The 18267-nt window shown below is 43.6% G+C and overlaps 1 protein-coding gene across 1 annotated transcript in view; it reads right to left on the bottom strand.

Annotated features, from left to right (window-relative positions):
- Window positions 1–192: 192 nt before the first annotated feature.
- Window positions 193–18267, bottom strand: part of daw1 (dynein assembly factor with WDR repeat domains 1) — a 29966-nt gene continuing 11891 nt past the window's right edge. Inside the window, exons 8-13 of the mRNA XM_067994619.1 lie at window positions 17506–17612; window positions 16092–16194; window positions 10400–10514; window positions 5579–5655; window positions 1565–1727; window positions 193–734 (exon numbers count right to left, since the gene is read on the bottom strand). Of these exons, the coding sequence (XP_067850720.1) occupies window positions 700–734; window positions 1565–1727; window positions 5579–5655; window positions 10400–10514; window positions 16092–16194; window positions 17506–17612 (600 nt within the window). The 3' untranslated portion in view covers window positions 193–699. The remainder of the gene's footprint in view (window positions 735–1564; window positions 1728–5578; window positions 5656–10399; window positions 10515–16091; window positions 16195–17505; window positions 17613–18267) is intronic.

The following is an 18267-nucleotide window of genomic DNA, read 5'->3' as shown; positions in this document are numbered from 1 at the left end:
CACTGCTGGCAAGCAAGGTCCTCTGCTGGTGCACGTATTCATAAAAATTGAAACTTAGTGGTAATTTCTAATTAGCTTTGGATACCATTGTGCATAGGAATTAAAGAGGACAGCAAGATACTTAATTGAAGAACTCCTAGATACACAGATCAAACTTTTATTTTGTAAACAAATTGAAGAAAGTTTAGGTGGTTAGCTTGTATGACAGAATACTTCAGTGTAATAGTGGTACTTTATAAAAGCATTCGATTTTAGATGCAACAACTCATAATGATCAAACACGATCAAATATAGTTTTTTAAAATTAGCAAACTTCAGAACAGTTAAAACGTGGTAGCGTTGTATTATCAACCACATTAAATTTTAAACTTGTCACAACAAATCTTTTGTTAGAGAGAAAAATATCGTGCTCTGGTCTTACAGAAGCTTATTGCAGTCAGAAGTGCAGCTCACACTTTGTTTAGGATGATTCTCTGATGAGCTAAACTATCTTATTTGCTATTAGTTTGCAATAAAATTTGTCTGTACATAACGAAGAAACTAAACATGCTGCTTAGAATTCTTCACAAGTCCTTCTTTGGGACAATGAATGTCTGAAATAGTATGGGCTCTCACTTCTAGAACAACGTTACAGCATTTTTATTCTAGAGATTTTTCGGTACAAATTTACTAAGATAGCTTTAATACCTCCATCTTCATTCAGCGCCATATCCTGCAAGTGTTATCCTTGCTTCCTGTATTATAATAAAAAAGTAAATTTCATTTTTCTTACTACAAATAAGTCAAAGATCTCCAATGTTTTATAATTCATACTGGACACTATAGTTACACCAAACAATGTACTATATTTAAAAATATATATACATATCAGGGAGTGATTTGAAAGATGTAATCTAATATAGAATAGAATTATTTGCTTGCCTCAACTGGCCTGGAAAGGACTGGCCTTTCCAACATTTGTAAACAATTTTACAACACCAAGTTATAGTCCAGCAATTTTATTTTAAATTCACAAGCTTTCGGAGGCTTCCCCCTTCGTCAGGTGAACGATGTGAAATGTTCACCTGACGAAGGGGGAAGCCTCCGAAAGCTTGTGAATTTAAAATAAAATTGCTGGACTATAACTTGGTGTTGTAAAATTGTTTACAATTGTCAACCCCAGTCCATCACCGGCATCTCCACATCATGACTTTCCAACATTGGTCAAGTTCACCTCCAGGTGGATCAGCAAAGATGTCTACAGACTGAATTTTCCTGTACCGCTAATTAGGAAACAATTTTGTTGTGCTTTTTAGGGGTGAAGGGAGAGGAGAAAAGAAAAAAAATGAATCATAGAATCATGCAGCACAGAAGGAGGCCATTTGGCCCATCATGCCAGTGCCAGCTCTTTGAAAGAGCTGTCCAATTAGTCCCACTCCCTGCTCTTTCCCCGTAGCCCTGCAAGTCTTTTTCAAGTATTTATCCAATTTACTTTTGAAATTTACTATTGAATCTGCTTCCACCAACCTGTCAGGCAGAAAAATATTTACATTAAATATTATCCAAGTCTCATTTCATACAGTACCTGTGATGATGGCATTTCCTTCATAGTTAAAAGCACATGAGAAAATTTCATCGGTATGACCTTCTAGCAACTGAAGGCATTGGCCTGTGCGAGGATCCCAAAGCCTGGACGTCTTATCAGAACTGCCAGTAAGAATACGACTGCCCTGAGGATTGAAACAAATCTGACAAAAGCATTGTAATATTAGAATAATAATTGATATTCATATCACTAGACCTACTCATACTTCATAAAGGACCCTACAATAACAATGTTACTTTTATAGTTAAAATGCAAACTTCACTAGCGCTAAAGATGATTTTTAAAATCAAGCCTGCTTTGCTCAATCCACGATGATGTATTGTAGGTTTTTCAGAGCTGCCTTTGTCCCTTATAAAGGTATTCCGGTATATGCCACATGTTTAAGGTAACAGCTGTTTTCCCTTCATTTCATCATATATCCATCTGGGATGACCGCCCGATAGTGCTAGGCATTTCCTGTCAAGCAGCATTGCATTCCCTGTTTGGGGAAATCAAATGGACCAAACATAATGGGGCCAATCTTTGACTTCCACCTGAACCTCGCGCGATGCCGGCGTCAAGAAGACAAAAGCATTTTCTGTTCCGACTTCATTTGACTGCTGTCGGCAAGCTGCAGGCGGGAAATGGGCACCCCACTGCATCTCGGTGTTTGGGGGAGGGTGGGTATTTGGCTGGATCCAACAATGGTACGCCTTGGGTGTCAATTTAACGGCTGAGATACCCTCCCCCCGATTTTCAACTACTGGCTGCACATTTCTCAGGTGATGTCAAACCGACCCCTTCAGCACTAACTTCATGTCAGGGTCCATTCCCTTGGGTCCCCGGCATGCGCCGGCTCCCCCCCTAATTTCCACTCCTGCCAGCCGGCCCTGGCATCACTCCTAACGAAGCTCCTTCTGAATTTTTTTTGTCCATTAATTTCCCTCTATGCACAAAGGCGATCCTTTACACCCGAGTGCAACAAGAGAAAAATCTGCCTTGGATTTTTAGACAGAGACATGACAAAAATTCAAAGGTCAACATTCGAGAACAGCAGAAGTTTTACAGCACAATACTCAGTCGTGGCATTCATACTGTTTTATCAGTGCTGCAATGAAGGTTTACATGGGATTTAAGGCTATTTCAATCCGTTCAAGGTCAGGCAGCTCTAAAGCTCCAAGACAATTGTACAGAAATATTCATTACACATCATATGGGAAATAGTTATTTTGAGAATAATGGTGTTTAATGAAATGTACTTCATCATTATCCTTCCACATAATAAAAACATTTGCTTTAACTTCTTCACTTGTGCCACTAACTTATCACAAAAATACACGCTTCACAGCAAGAATGAAAAAAGCCAGAAAAATGCTAATCATACTACAGCAGTTTTCATTTTTATGCCACGTTATTTTATGATAATTTTTTTCCCCATCATTAATTAAATTCATTGCTGCTGTTTAGTAAATAATTTTGTGGCTATCTCCAGGGTAATACTGCACATGGTATTTATTTGTGTAGTGACAAGCCCTCTCTGTATAGCTGCTGCTGCTCTCCGCCAAAATCTGTTGCTAAAATGTGGCAGAAATTCAACTCACGGTTGCCTGTTTTTCTTGTATGAAATTAGCATTAGATCTCTGAATTTTGCATTGTTATCTACCATTCCCATACTGCACTGGAAGCGTGCTAGATGCCATATTGGCTTGGGCCACTTTTAGTCATCCAAGGGGCCCAACTGAAACAGGCATGAGGTCGTAGGACCCCGAATGCGAAATTCAGGTACAAATGAGTGGAGCTTGTGCCATGCATGCTCCGCCTAGTTGTACCAGGTCGAGTGGCCTAACCTGCCATCCTAAAAGGGACCACGAGAGGTCTCTCAAAAATAGCCATGATGTGGAGATGCCGGTGATGGACTGGGGTTGACAAATGTAAGGAATCTTACAACACCAGGCTATAGTCCAACTGTTTCATTTGAAAATCACAAGCTTTCGGAGGCTTTCTCCTTTGTCAGGTGAGCGAGTGTGGGATTCCATGGAAGGTTACCGCATTTATAGTCAGAGAACAATACCTGGTGATTACAGATAATCTTTCCAACTGCCCGTTGTCAAGGCAATCAAAGTGTTCAGACAGAGTGCAACATATCAAAATTTGCAGATGATACAAAGATGGGAGGGAAAGTAGAGAGTGAGGAGGACATAAAAAACCTGCAAGGGGATATAGACAGGCTGGGTGAGTGGGCGGAGATTTGGCAGATGCAATATAATATTGGAAAATGTGAGGTTATGCACTTTGGCAGGAAAAATCAGAGAGCAAGTTATTTTCTTAATGGCGAGAGACTGGAAAGTACTGCAGTACAAAGGGATCTGGGGGTCCTAGTGCAAGAAAATCAAAAAGTTGGTATGCAGGTGCAGCAGGTGATCAAGAAAGCCAACGGAATGTTGGCTTTTATTGCTCGGGGGATAGAATATAAAAACAAGGAGGTATTGCTGCAGTTATATAAGGTATTGGTGAGACCGCACCTGGAATACTGCATACAGTTTTGGTCTCCATACTTAAGAAAAGACATACTTGCTCTCGAGGCAGTACAAAGAAGGTTCACTCGGTTAATCCCAGGGATGAGGGGGCGGACATATGAGGAGAGGTTGAGTAGATTGGGACTCTACTCATTGGAGTTCAGAAGAATGAGAGGCGATCTTATTGAAACATATAAGATTGTGAAGGGTCTTGATCGGGTGGATGCAGTAAGGATGTTCCCAAAGATGGGTGAAACTAGAACTAGGGGGCATAATCTTAGAATAAGGGGCTGCTCTTTCAAAACTGAGATGAGGAGAAACTTCTTCACTCAGAGGGTGGTAGGTCTGTGGAATTTGCTGCCCCAGGAAGCTGTGGAAGCTACATCATTAGATAAATTTAAAACAGAAATAGACAGTTTCCTAGAAGTAAAGGGAATTAGGGGTTATGGGGAGCGGGCAGGAAATTGGACATGAAGCTGAGTTCGGATCGGTCAATGCCCTGTGGGTGGCGGAGAGGGCCCAGGGGCTATGTGGCCGGGTCCTGCTCCGACTTCTTGTGTTCTTTAGATTTGTGGTTGGGATCAGATCAGCCATGATCTTATTGAATGGCGGAGCAGGCTCGAGGGGCCGATTGGCCTACTCCTGCTCCAATTTCTTATGTTCTTATGTTCTTAGAGTGATGTTACCTACAGGACCACCGAATACACAAACGGCCAGAACATTGGCGAGACCATGCAGACACTGCGACAACGGATGAACGGACACCGCGCAACAATCGCCAGACAGGAGGGTTCCCTCCCAGTCGGGGAACACTTCAGCAGTCAAGGACATTCAGCCACCGATCTTCGGGTAAGCGTTCTCCAAGGCGGCCTTCGAGACACACGACAACGCAAAATCGTCGAACAGAAATTGATAGCCAAGTTCCGCATCCATGAGGACGGCCTCAACCGGGATCTTGGGTTCATGTCACGCTACACGTAACCCCACCAGCGAAAAAAAGTTATCTGTTTTTAACACAACGGGTCATTCTCTGTCTTTCTCTTCCTTTCGGATGTTTCTCTCTCTCTCTCTGTCTGTCTTTTGTTCTGGCCGTTTGTGTATTTGGTGGTCCTATAGGTAACATCACTCTGTCTGAACACTTTGATTGCCTTGACAACGGGCAGTTGGAAAGATTATCTGTAATCACCAGGTATTGTTCTCTGACTATAAATGCGGTAACCTTCCATGGAATCCCACACTCGCTCACCTGACAAAGGAGAAAGCCTCCGAAAGCTTGTGATTTTCAAATAAAACAGTTGGACTATAACCTGGTGTTGTAAGATTCCTTACATTTCTCAAAAATAGGCCCAGGGAACTTTCATGTTAATTTGTGGGCCTAGGAGAAGCAAGAGTGCTCCTCCTTGGCCCACAAAAATACTCTGGTCCACTGTCGACTGAAATTTCAAGTCTTCTTACCTTTTATGCAATCGTTCTCTAGCAAGTTTTTTTTTAAACCTACCTTGGAAATTTCTCCTTCATGACCCTCTAGTTTCACCATACACTTGCGGTTGGCTGCGCTGTAAACTCTTGCTGTACCTTCAAGCAAAGAATGAATATATTCAGCATCGAGGCTGCTCTGCACAAATGGCACAGACATATAAAACAACTGCAATGAAGGCACAAAATATTCTTATGATTAGCTGCAAATTATATCTTGATAAAAATTGAACAGTAGATATGTACCAAGGAATGATTCAAAGTATTACCTATTTCCTGGATTCAGGTGATGATTAGAAACCAGACAGCGATGTCATCAGAACCCAATTACCAACTTGTAATCACTCCAAAAGATCACTAAATTATTCTGTCAATGGTTGTCAGTGACAGCTTCATCATCCCAGAAGGGGTTAAATATACCTTACACATTTGATAATTAAATCTGGCAAGCTACATCCCACCTCTTTAACTGAAAATGCTGAAATAATGATTTAATTTACTAATGGATTTATTAAAGTTTGAATAATGAAATCATTCTTACTGACTAGTTAAATTATTAAGTGATATAATTCCAGTGAAAATTAAAATTCTATTCAATGGTGGTTAGTGATCACTGGGCTGACTACAATCACAAATCATATTCCAGATTGTGATTAAAAAGACATTCATATAAGAAGTATCACACTGTACCATTTATGGCACAATAATAACATTCATTCACTCAAGTAAAAGGCCATCAATTCGCTTAGAAGATCAACACTATGAAAGACCTCCTGAAACTCATCAGGTTGAACTTTCTGACCGACATTATCCTTATAGCTGACGGGATTTATGTGTGCGGTTTGCAGGAATTAGGCTGCCATTGCTCCCACCCTGACCCTGCTTAAAACTTGTCAGTTGCAATTTTGTGGTCAGGCTACACACTGCATTATTGTTTTGAGCAACAAGCTAATTTAGCACATGTACAGCATATAAGCAAGATTTATTTAGCCTTCCACCAAATCCCCCAATGCTTGGGCAGTGGTGACGCCCAGCAATACTTTCACCCAACGTTAAAGAAAAGTTGCATAGGTTGTTGAAAATAAAAGAGACAAGTAAACTTTTTTGCCAACACTATGTAACACTTTTTCCCGGGTTATTTTTAATACTATTTAAATAATATTTCCTGTGTTTTCCAGGATCAGAGCAAGAGCTCAGCGCAATAGGAAGATCCTTAAGAGAGGACCTGTAAAGTGTCTCTCACAATATCAATTCTCATTGTACCTCAAGGTGCACCAAGGTATCTAACTGCAAGCTACAAAACTCCATGCTAATTGGCAGACAAAAAGAACAAACTTGCATTTATATAGCACCTTTCACGCCCTCAAAGCATTTCACAGCCAATTAATTATTTTTGAAGTATTATCACTATTGTTATGCAGGCAAACACAGCAGCCAATTTGTACATAGCAATGCCCGAGAATAGCAATTAGTTTAAGGACCAGCTAATCGGATTTGTTGATATCAGATAACATTTGTTCGCTGGTGGGGTTACCTGTAGTGTGACATGAACACTACACGTCACACTACACGTAACCCCACCAGCAAACAAATGTTATCTGTTTTTAATATAACGGGTCATTGACTGTCTTCCTTATCTCTCTCTCTCTCTTTTTTTTGGGGGGTTGTATATTCAGTGGCCTTTTAGATGACACCTTTCTGTCTGCTCACTGTGATTGCCTTGGCAACGGGCAGTAATCACCAGGCTTTGTTCTGTGATCTTAAAATGCAAAGGATTCGAAATTGTCTTTTCCACACCGCCTGAGGAAGGGGAAAGCCCCCGAAAGCTTGTGGGATTAAAAATAAAATCGTTGGACTATAACTTGGTGTTGTAAAATTGTTTACAAGTGGCAATCAAGGTCATCAGCCAAGAATATTGGCCAGGACACCAAAAGAACTTTTTTTAAAACAGTGCCATTGGATCTTTTACGTCCACCTGAACACATAGATAGGGTTTCAGTTTAATGTCTCATCCAAAAGACAACACCGCTGACAAAGCAGCATTACCTCAGTACTGCACTCAAATATCAGACTAAAATATGTGCTCAAGTTGATAGTGGGGCTTGAACCCACAGCCTTCTGACTCAGAAGCACGAGTGCTACTAACTGAGCGAAGCCAGCACGTCATGTGGCCATCCAAGACAGCAGATTCCTGCTCCTCCTCTTTACTTTGATGCACCTAGCACAACCTCCTCAAGCTCACTAACTGCATCTTCTGGGTTTGTGTAACTGTGTTGATGCTTACAAACATTAGTGAGAGGTACACAGAGTGCAGTCTTGTCCTTGGCTACTGGTACTGCTGGCAGGCTCCTAGTCCCACCCTACCATAGCACAAAAAAGACAAATATTCAAATATCAGCTCCAAGACACACTTTCCCACATAATTCACAGTATAAGATACTAGCTGTGTGTTATATTTGCGTGACCTGCCTATCTGACATCAGGTCTTGGATGTGTTGAATCTTCTTTCAATGGAACATCAGGAAGATCAAAGACATCCTTTTCAGCATCCAGTAGAAATTCCACTCCCTTACCACTGATAACTTCCAGCCCCTTTTGGTGCACTATCTTCTTTATCTGTTCCTAGGTCACATGGATGGTGCATATTGTGTTGACTCTGGCTGCCACCTCCAGCCAGGTATATTGCACTGCTGTGCTCTGGGGATGGTGCCCTGGAGTGCCATCAGGAGAATCCTCCTCGCATCCATCACATACAGCAGCATCTCCACTTTGTCAGCCATCAAACACAGAGTTTGAGTGCTGCACCACTATCGCTTGCCCACAAACTCCATTTGTTGCCTCCACAATTATTTTGGCTGCTAATGGTTTTTGCCAACATTTTCTCCCCATACAATTTTGCAACATTGTTAAAGCCGCAACAACTTTCTGCCTGATATGAAGCTATTTACCTTGAAGCGGCACATGCTGTTAAATTTTAGCTGCAGCCCTTTACGATCTGATAACACAATTCACCCCTCCCTTTGGCAACCCTCTAGCACGATCCCAATAAAGGTGGAGCGCTCACCCTGAATAGTTAATTAAGGCTGATCCCATGAAAATCCCAGGAGGTGACCCAGTAGGATGTGGGGGAGTTAGGGGTTTGGATTTTTACTCCAAGCCGTAGAGAGAGCAGGGAACCCGGAGATATGGGTTTCCCGGACGTCTTGGTGATTTTGACGTCAAGGCATCGTTTAAATGTTTTCAACAGGTTTCCCGCACGACAGCCAATCAGATTGACAGGCAGAGAGGGTGTTTCGGAGACATCGTGGGAGGGGGGGGGGTGGTGGGGGGGGATGAGTCAGAGATATCTGGGGGGCCGTGGATAGATCAGAGGGTGGGAGAAATTGTGTGGGGGGGGGGTCAGACATGGGGGGGGCGTCGGCCAATTGCGTGTGTCGGATCGCGACATGTGTGCATATTGGGCCCGTAGGAAACACTCCTGCTCCTCCTGGTCCACAAGCAGTGCAATAAAAGCACTCATCTGTTGACCCGGCCCTTCTTGCCTCCTCTTACATGGCATGAATCAGAAGACCTGGGAATCCCAGCACCCAGGAGTTAAAAATAAAGAAGCTATTAAAATGGAGACTCACAGCTGCCATAAAAGATTTTACTGACCGATCTGCCTCCTGAGAGCGGGTAGGTTGCCCACCCCTCGTCGCGCCTCCGTTAAAACCAGAAGTGGGCAGGTTGGAGGCGAGTTGGGGGTCGGGTTCTACATTTTTACAATTTTTACCTTTAGTGGATCTCTGCATAGTTAAAAAAAATAACAAGTCAGTCAGCATCTGAAAGAGAACGATAGGTTCATGTTTCAGGTGCAACTCTTCAACTTCTCATTCTTTTTCACATGCTAACTGACCTGCTGTGCATTTTATTTAAGGAGATGTAATGTTTATTTCAAAGCTGTATCAATGTTTCAGTGCTAATGAACATGAACAAACTTTCAGCTATTTAATTCATATTTCCAGCATTCCTTTTTTTTAATGTCTCTGCATTGTAAGGTTTGGCAGACAATGTGTAAAAGCAGCATGCTTTAGAGCACAGAGGTTCACATCACCACAGCTCCCTGACAATGAAGACAGAGAACTGTTCCTAAGATTCTATGTATGCTGCTTTCGAGGCAGCCACTAAGAGAATGCATGCTCCTTGGTGACTAGCTCTCCTAAATTCTCCTCTTTTCCTAATCTGTAACAACAGCCCTCTGTTTATGTACTCCACGTAAAGACTATATGAAGGGCTGAATAGATGCAAAAATCATTAATACAAATCTACATGCTACCTTGTTTGGAAGAATTGAAGGACAAGTTATCACACATTGATGCTGCCCATTGACCAGTGGTCAATATGTAAAAGCATGCTGCTTTTACACATTGTCTGCCAACCTTATAATGCAGAGATATAAAAAAAAGGAATGCTGGAAATATGAATTAAATAGCTGAAAGTTTGTTCATGTTCATTAGCACTGAAACATTGATACAGCTGTGAAATAAACATTGCATCTCCTTAAATAAAATGCACAACAGAACAGCAAAAAACCTTGAAGTAGGCCACCTGCCTAACACATAGCATGAGTGGTCTGTCCTGGGACAAAGGGCAAAACCTTAACAAGGAAGAAAATATTTGAATTTACAAAAGAGATAAATGAATCTGACGTTCATCAGGTAGTCTTATGATTATTATGGAGTGCAACCAAGTGCATTTCATTGAAAGTGGATATCATTTCATATCTGCATACGACCACCAGAAGATAAAACAGGCACAATGAACACACATTCCTTTTAATGGACCCAATTGTTAGTACACCTACCATCAGCTGATGCAGTTGCTATAAGCTGCCCTGTGTAATCAAAGCAAACATCCAGTACTTCATCTTCATGTCCAGACAATGTTGCCACACATTTCCCACTGACTGCATCCCAAAGCTGAAAAATAGTCAGTATTCATGAGTAAAATTAATTCATCTTTAAAAAGAGTCTTTTAATGAAATAAATGCAAAATTTCTTACTCTGCACCTTAACTGAAGGGGCAGGCAATTAACTTGCCCAATGCCTTTGCCAGTGCACTAGGAGGTGCACAAGAAGGATTGGGGGTGGCAGTGGCGATTGGAAATCACTGGCTAAGTCGTATCCATGTCCAGAAAACCTGAGTGGAGCAGGACCATCTGTTCCGCTCAGGGCAGCCCAATTCAGCCGAGGGATCCTAAAACAGGTGCTCGGCCCCTCATTAGCATATGCAAGGCTGAACACCGAACAGCTGCTTTACATGGCAGCCTTTGGGCGCAGGACATTAGACACCTAAATTGGGCCTCATTGCGGCCATTTTACTCCCATAAAACGGGTGATAGAAAGTACAATTTCTACCTCTAACTTTCTTATACTAGGATATACAGTACAACTACTTCTTTCCCTAACGGTTTAATACCACTAAACCCAGCTTTAATGAAGATGTTAAAAAAGAAAGCTCCACAGAAATGTTGGGGGGAGTTTCAACCCCCCACGGCGGGCGGGAGAGGGTCCGGGTTAGATTTTTAAAAATGTATTTGTTCATGGGATGTGGGCGTCGCTGGCAAGGCCATCATTTATTGCCCATCCCTAATTGCCCTTGAGAAGGTGGTGGTGAGCCGCCTTCTTGAACCGCTGCAGTCCGTGTGGTGAAGGTTCTTCCACAGTGCTGTTAGGAAGTGAGTTCTAGGATTTTGACCCAGCGACAATGAAGGAACGGCGATATATTTCCAAGTCAGGATGGTGTGTGACTTGGAGGGGTACGTGCAGGTGGTGTTGTTCCCATGTGCCTGCTGCTCTTGTCCTTCCAGGTGGTAGAGGTCGTGGGTTTGGGAGGTGCTGTCGAAGAAGCCTTGGATGCTGCAGTGCATCCTGTGGATGGTACACACTGCAGCCACAGTGTGCCGGTGGCGAAATGGGTGTGATTGTTTAGGGTGGTGGATGGGGTGCCATTCAAGCAGGCTGCTTTGTCCTGGATGGTGTCGAGCTTCTTGAGTGTTGTTGGAGCTGCAGTCATCCAGGCAAGTGGAGAGTATTCCATCACACTCCTGACTTGTGCCTTGTAGATGGTAGAAAGGCTTTGGGGAGTCAGGTGGTGAGTCACTCGCCATAGAATACCCAGCCTCTGACCTGCTCTTGTAGCCACATTATTTATATGGCTGGTCCAGTTAAGTTTCTGGTCAATGGTGACCCCCAGGATGTTGATGGTGGGGGATTTGGTGATGGTAACGCCGTTGAATGTCAAGGGGAGGTGGTTAGACTCTCTCTTGTTGGAGATGGTCATTGCCTGGCACTTGTCTGGCGCGAATGTTACTTGCCACATATCAGCCCAAGCCTGGATGTTGTCTAGGTCGTGCTGCATGCGGGCACAGACTGCTTCATTATCTGAGGGGTTGAGAATGGAACTGAACATTATGCAATCATCAGCGAACATCCCCATTTTTGACCTTATGATGGAGGGAAGGTCATTGCTGAAGCAGCTGAAGATGGTTGGGCCTAGGACACTGCCCTGAGGAACTCCTGCAGCAATGTCCTGGGGCTGAGGTGATTGGCCTCCAAAAACCACTACCATCTTCCTTTGTGCTGGGTATGACTCCTGCCACTGGAGAGTTTTCCCCGATTCCCATTGACTTCAATTTTACGAGGGCTCCTTGGTGCCACACTCGGTCAAATGCTGCCTTGATGTCAAGGGCAGTCACTCTCACCTCACCTCTGGAATTCAGCTCTTTTGTCCATGTTTGGACCAGGGCTGTAATGAGGTCTGGAGCTGAGTGGTCCTGGCGGGACCCAAACTGAGCATCGGTGAGCAGGTTATTGGTGAGTAAGTGCCGCTTGATAGCACTGTCGATGACACCTTCCATCACTTTGCCGATGATTGAGAGTAGGCTGATGGGTCAGTAATTGGCCGGATTGGATTTGTCCGGCTTTTTGTGGACAGGACATACCTGGGCAATTTTCCACATTGTCAGGTAGATGCCAGTGTTGTAGCTGTACTGGAACAGTTTGGCTAGAGGCACGGCTAGTTCTGGAGCACAAATCTTCAGCACTACAGCTGGGATGTTGTCGGAGCCCATAGCCTTTGCTGTGTCCAGTGCACTCAGCCGTTTCTTGATATCACGTGGAGTGAATCAAATTGGCTGAAGACTGGCTTCTGTGATGGTGGGGATATTAGGAGGAGGCCGAGATGGATCATCCACTCGGCACTTCTGGCTGAAGATAGCTGCAAACGCTTCAGCCTTGTCTTTTGCACTCAAGTGCTGGGCTCTGCCATCATTGAGGATGGGGATGTTTACAGAGCCTCCTCCTCCCGTTAGTTGTTTAATTGTCCACCACCATTCATGGCTGGATGTGGCGGGACTGCAGAGCTTTGATCTGATCCGTTGGTTAGCTCTGTCTCTAGCATGTTGCTTCTGCTGTTTAGCATGCATTCAGTCCTGAGTTGTAGCTTCACCAGGTTGGCACCTCATGTTTAGATACGCCTGGTGCTGCTCCTGGCATGCTCTTCTACACTCCTCATTGAACCAGGATTGATCCCCTGGCTTGTTGGTAATGGTAGAGTGAGGAATATGCCGGGCCAAGAGGTTACAGATTGTGCTGGAACACAATTCTGCTGCTGCTGATGGCCCACAGCACCTCATGAATGCCCAGTTTTGAGCTGCTAGATCTGTTCTGATCATTTAGCACGGTGGTAATGCCACACAACACATTGGATGGTATCCTCAGTGTGAAAACGAGACTTCGTCTCCACGAGGACTGTGCGGTGGTCACTCCTACCAATACTGTCATGGACAGATGCATTTGCGACAGGTAGATTGGTGAGGACGAGGTCAAGTAAGTTTTTCCCTCGTGTTGGTTCGCTCACCACCTGCCGCAGGCCCAGTCTGGCAGCTATGTCCATCATGGTTCGGCCAGCTCGGTCAGTAGTGGTGCTACCGAGCCACTCTTGGTGATGGACATTGAAGTCCCCCACCCAGAGTACATTCTGTGCCCTTGCTACCCTCAGTGCTTCCTCTAAGTGGTGCTCAACATGAAGGAGGACTGATTCATCAGCTGAGGGAGGACGGTAGGTGGTAATCAGCAGGAGGTTTCCTTGCCCATGTTTGACCTGATGCCATGAGATTTCATGGTGTCTAGAGTCAATGTTGAGGACTCCCAGGGCCACTCCCTCCTGACTGTATATCACTGTACCGCCACCTCTCGTCAGCCTGTCATGCCGGTGGGACAGGACATACCCAGGGATGGTGATGGGAGAGTCTGGGACATTGGCTGAAAGTATGATTCTGTGAGTATGGCTGTGTCAGGCTGTTGCTTGACTAGTCTGTGCGACAGCTCTCCCAATTTTGGCACAAGTCCCCAGATGTTAGTGAGGAGGACTTTGCAAGGTTGACTGGGCTTGGTTTGCCTTTGTCGTGTCCGGTGGTCCGTCCGGTTTTATTCTTATTGTGACTTTTTTTAGCGAGATTTTACAACTGAGTGGCTTGCTAGGCCATTTCAGAGGGCAATTAAGAATCAACCACATTGCTGTGGGTCTGGAGTCATATATAGGCCAGACCGGGTAAAGAAGGCAGGTTTCCTTCCCTAAAGGACATTAGTGAACCAGATGGGTTTTTACGACAATCCGGTAGTTTCATGGCCACCATTACTGATACCAGTATTTTAATTCCAGATTTTATTTAATTCATTGAATTTAAATTCCCCAGCTGCCGTGGTGGGATTTGAACTCATGACTCCGGATTATTAGCCCAGACCAAATTGACAAATATGCAATATCCGACCCCAACCTGCCGCGAACACGCCTGCTTCCATTTTATCTCCAGTGGGTTTGGGGCCGTCCAAGTAACCTGCTCAGGAGAGGCAGATCCATAATTATAATATGTAAATGAGTCTCCATTCCTGATATTTTGGCAGCAATTTAAATTTAATGCTGGCCGGCCGGGTTTCCAGGGCTCAGGAAAACCGGTAGCTAAAGGGAGGCGGGAGCAGCCAGATCAAACAGGTAAATGCTTTTTTGAGCACTGCTTGTGGGCCAGAAGGAGCAAGAGTGCTTCCCCCGGCCCCTCAAGAAAATCTTCTGCCCCCCACCTCTAAACTCGCATTATTTCCTGGACCCCTTCCCGATCCGACCCACCCCACCACCAACCCACGCTATTTCCCGGCCTGTCAATCTGGCCGGCTGCCGGGTGGGAAATTTAGGGCCTAGGCAGCTGAAGGCAACGCCGTCAATGGTGGAGCAATGAAAATCGGGGATGCGCAAGAGGCCAGAATTGGAGGAGCGCAGAGATCTCGGAGGGCTGTAGGGCTGGAGACGGTTGCAGAGATAGGGAGGTGCGAAGCCATGAAGGGATTTGAACACAACGATGAGCATTTTAAAATTGAAGCGTTGTCGGAACAGGGACTAATGTAGGTCAGCAAGCACGGAGTGATGGGTGAATGGGACTTGGTGTGAGTTAGGATACAGGCAGCAGACTTTTGGATGAGCTCAAGTTTACAGAGGGTGGAAGGTGGGAGCCTGGCTAGGAGAGCATTGGAATAGTCAAGTCTGGAGGTAACAAAGGCATAGTTTCAGCAGCTGATGAGTTGAGGCAAGGGCGGAGACAGGTGATATTACGGAGGTGGAATTAAGCGGTCTTGGTGTTGAAGAGGTTTGGAAGCTCAGCACAGGGTCAAATAGGACGCCGAGATTATGAATAGTCCAGTTCAGCCTCAGACAATGGTCTGGGAGGGGGATGTAGTCATTGGCTGAGGAACGGAGTTTGTGGCGGGGACTAAAGACAATCGCTTCGGTCTTCCCAATATTTAATAGGAGAAAATCTTTGCTCATCCAATACTGGATGTTGAACAAGCAGCTTGTCAAATCAGAGGCAGTGGAGGGGTCGAAAGAGGTGATGGTGAGGTAGAGCTGGGTGTCATCAGTGTAGATGTGGAATCTGGCGTCGTGTTTTCGGGTGATGTCACCGAAACAAAACTGTGTAATTGCCAGTTTATAGGCCTGGTTTAAATTCAAATTTAAATATTAAGATATGAACAGCATGAAAATTCCTTCCATGTCTCAGTAAATGATTTGCTTTGTAATTTCTCCTGCACAATACCGGCTAGAAACAAAATCATGACCCCATTAGACAACCAGCACTATGCACCACAGGGTTGTTGTTTATCATTTCTCGGTTACCATTTCAGGAGCATTGGTAGGGGCCAGAAACCTGAATGTTGGCAGCGCTAAGTGCTGTAACATGTTCACAGTTCTCAAATCACAAGGGCATGCAGGTTCATCTTCTGTTTTATTTTAATTTTAAAATTGAGGCTGGAGAAAAACAAAATAATGGCAAAACATTTTAAAACAAGAAATTTTACTAAAATTTTTATTCCAGACCTGCAGTACCAAATAATACCAATACTGGGCTAGTTCAAACTGAAACATCAGTCTGATTGAAGCCAGTAGTGCCCATTCTTTAATGGGAATTTCTACAGTATAGTGACACCATTTAGAAGCAGTCTTACCGTACAGGTTTTGTCCATTGATCCAGTAGCAATAAGTGAACAGTCCCAATTAAACTGTGCACTGCTGATCTCTCCTCGGTGGCCAATCAGGGTATGCATTCTCCTAACAGATCACAGAATTAACAATGGCCATTTAATGTTCTCTAACTGATCTGAGTATAATGCTTTGTTTCCAACCTTACCCATGTTTGGATATGAGAATAAAGTACCAAAAAAAGAGTGATGTACGAGTCACAGACCGCTCAGTTTAAAAGGCAAGTACACACAAATGCAATTTCAATCTAGAATTTTAAATTTTGTACTTATTAAAAATTGGGTTGTAGATTATTGTGTGTTTATTTCCCAAGCTTTCAGTCTTCAGTATAGAATATTTAAGTATTTGAGTACACAGCAGAAAAAAGAAAAGACCACTGTCCCTCAGTTTAGCCTTTTAAGACCATCACAGACTATTTTCACCTTCCTTTTATCTGATGAATAATTAATATATTTTCCTTCTGAATAACTAACCAAGTTAGAACTCAATGTGTTAGAGAGCATCTCATTCCATAAGTTAAAAAAGAATGAACTTGCATTTATATCGCGCCTTTCATGATCTTAGGACGTCCCAAAGCATTTTACAGCCAATGAAGTACTTTTGAAGTGTAGCCATTGTTGTAATGTAGGAAACGTGGCAGCCAATTTGTGCAATGCAAGGTCCCACAAACAACAATGAGATAATGACCAGATAATTTGTTTTCGTGATGTTGGTTGAGGGATAAATATTTGCCAGAACACTGTGGAGAACTCCCTCGCTCTTCTTTGAATAGTACCATGGGATCTTTTATATCCACCCGAGAGGGCAAACAGAGCCTCGGTTTAACGCCTCATTCAAAATACACCACCTCCGACAATGCACTACTCCCTCAGTATTGTACTGAAGTGTCAGTCTCTGGAGTGGGACTTGAACCCACAACCTTTTGACTCAGACGCGAGAGTGCCACCACAGGGTCCAGGCTGTCACCTTGTTAATTTAAAGCTGACTAATTCTATTTTTTTGTACAAAGGGAATACAGTGGATGCTGTATGTGTGTATATTTTTTCAGAAGGCATTTGGTAAAAGTGTCACAAATATTAAGGCACATGGTATTAAAGGGAATGTAGCCATATGGATAAAATTATTGCTAGGGGATAGAAAGATTACTAAGCGAGAAAAGTAGAGGCAAGTGGTTGCTTTTTGGATTGATTGGATGTGGGTACTGTTGTGTTCCAAGGGTCTGTGCTGAAATCTCTCGTTTTCCATAATTTGTACAAAGGTACAAGAGGCATTATAGGTTATATGAGAAAGCAGGGATTAGTATTTGAATGCTCCAAAAGGTGTTTAAAACTTGCAGCATTAAAGTATGGACTAATACATCACACTAAGTAGCTTACACACCTGCCAGATCCCACATCCCACACAGAAACTGTATGGTCAAAGGAGCCGGTGATAATCTTATCTCCTGTTGTATTAAATGATAAAGAGATGATTTCAGCTGAATGTCCCTGAAAGGAAGCAATAAATTTATCAGAAAGGAACAACCTGAACTTTTGAAGTGTAGTCACTATTGTAATGTAGGCAAACATGGCAGCCAATCTGTGCAGAGCAAGGTCCAACAAACAGCAATGAGATAAATGACCAGACAATCGGTTAAGTGTTGTTGGTTGAGAGATACACATTGGCCAGGACACAGAAAGAACTTCCTGCATTTCTGTGAATAGTGCCAGGGGATCCTTTACATCCACCTGAGGAAGCAGACAGCATCCTGTTTAACGTCTCATCTGCATGATGGCACCAACAGTGCAGCACTTTCTCTGTACTGCACTGAAGTGTCAATCTAGACTGTGCTCAAGTCACTAGAGTGGGGCTTGAACATGGAGGCAAAAGTGCTCCCAATAAGCTAAGAGTTGGACCTAGTTAGGATCATATTGAGGAGAAGTACCAACTTCATCTTTTACCTCTAATTTGAATTATCACTCTTATGCACAGCCAAGTCAGGCATCAAGGGAAAATTTAAAAGCCCCACACTTAACATAGAGACTGATTTTCCACCAACTCCACAGTAGCCTGGAACAATACTTGCCATCACACATGAAGTCTACTGGGTAAACATTTACATATACAAGACATACATAAGCAAAAGAGAAGAAAAGCTGGAGT

The sequence above is a fragment of the Heptranchias perlo genome, chromosome 13 (genome assembly GCF_035084215.1).
Source record: "Heptranchias perlo isolate sHepPer1 chromosome 13, sHepPer1.hap1, whole genome shotgun sequence".
Lineage (NCBI taxonomy): Eukaryota > Metazoa > Chordata > Chondrichthyes > Hexanchiformes > Hexanchidae > Heptranchias > Heptranchias perlo.
The sequence above is the reverse complement of the archived record's forward strand: the minus strand, read 5'-3'. Positions and strand labels throughout refer to the sequence as shown.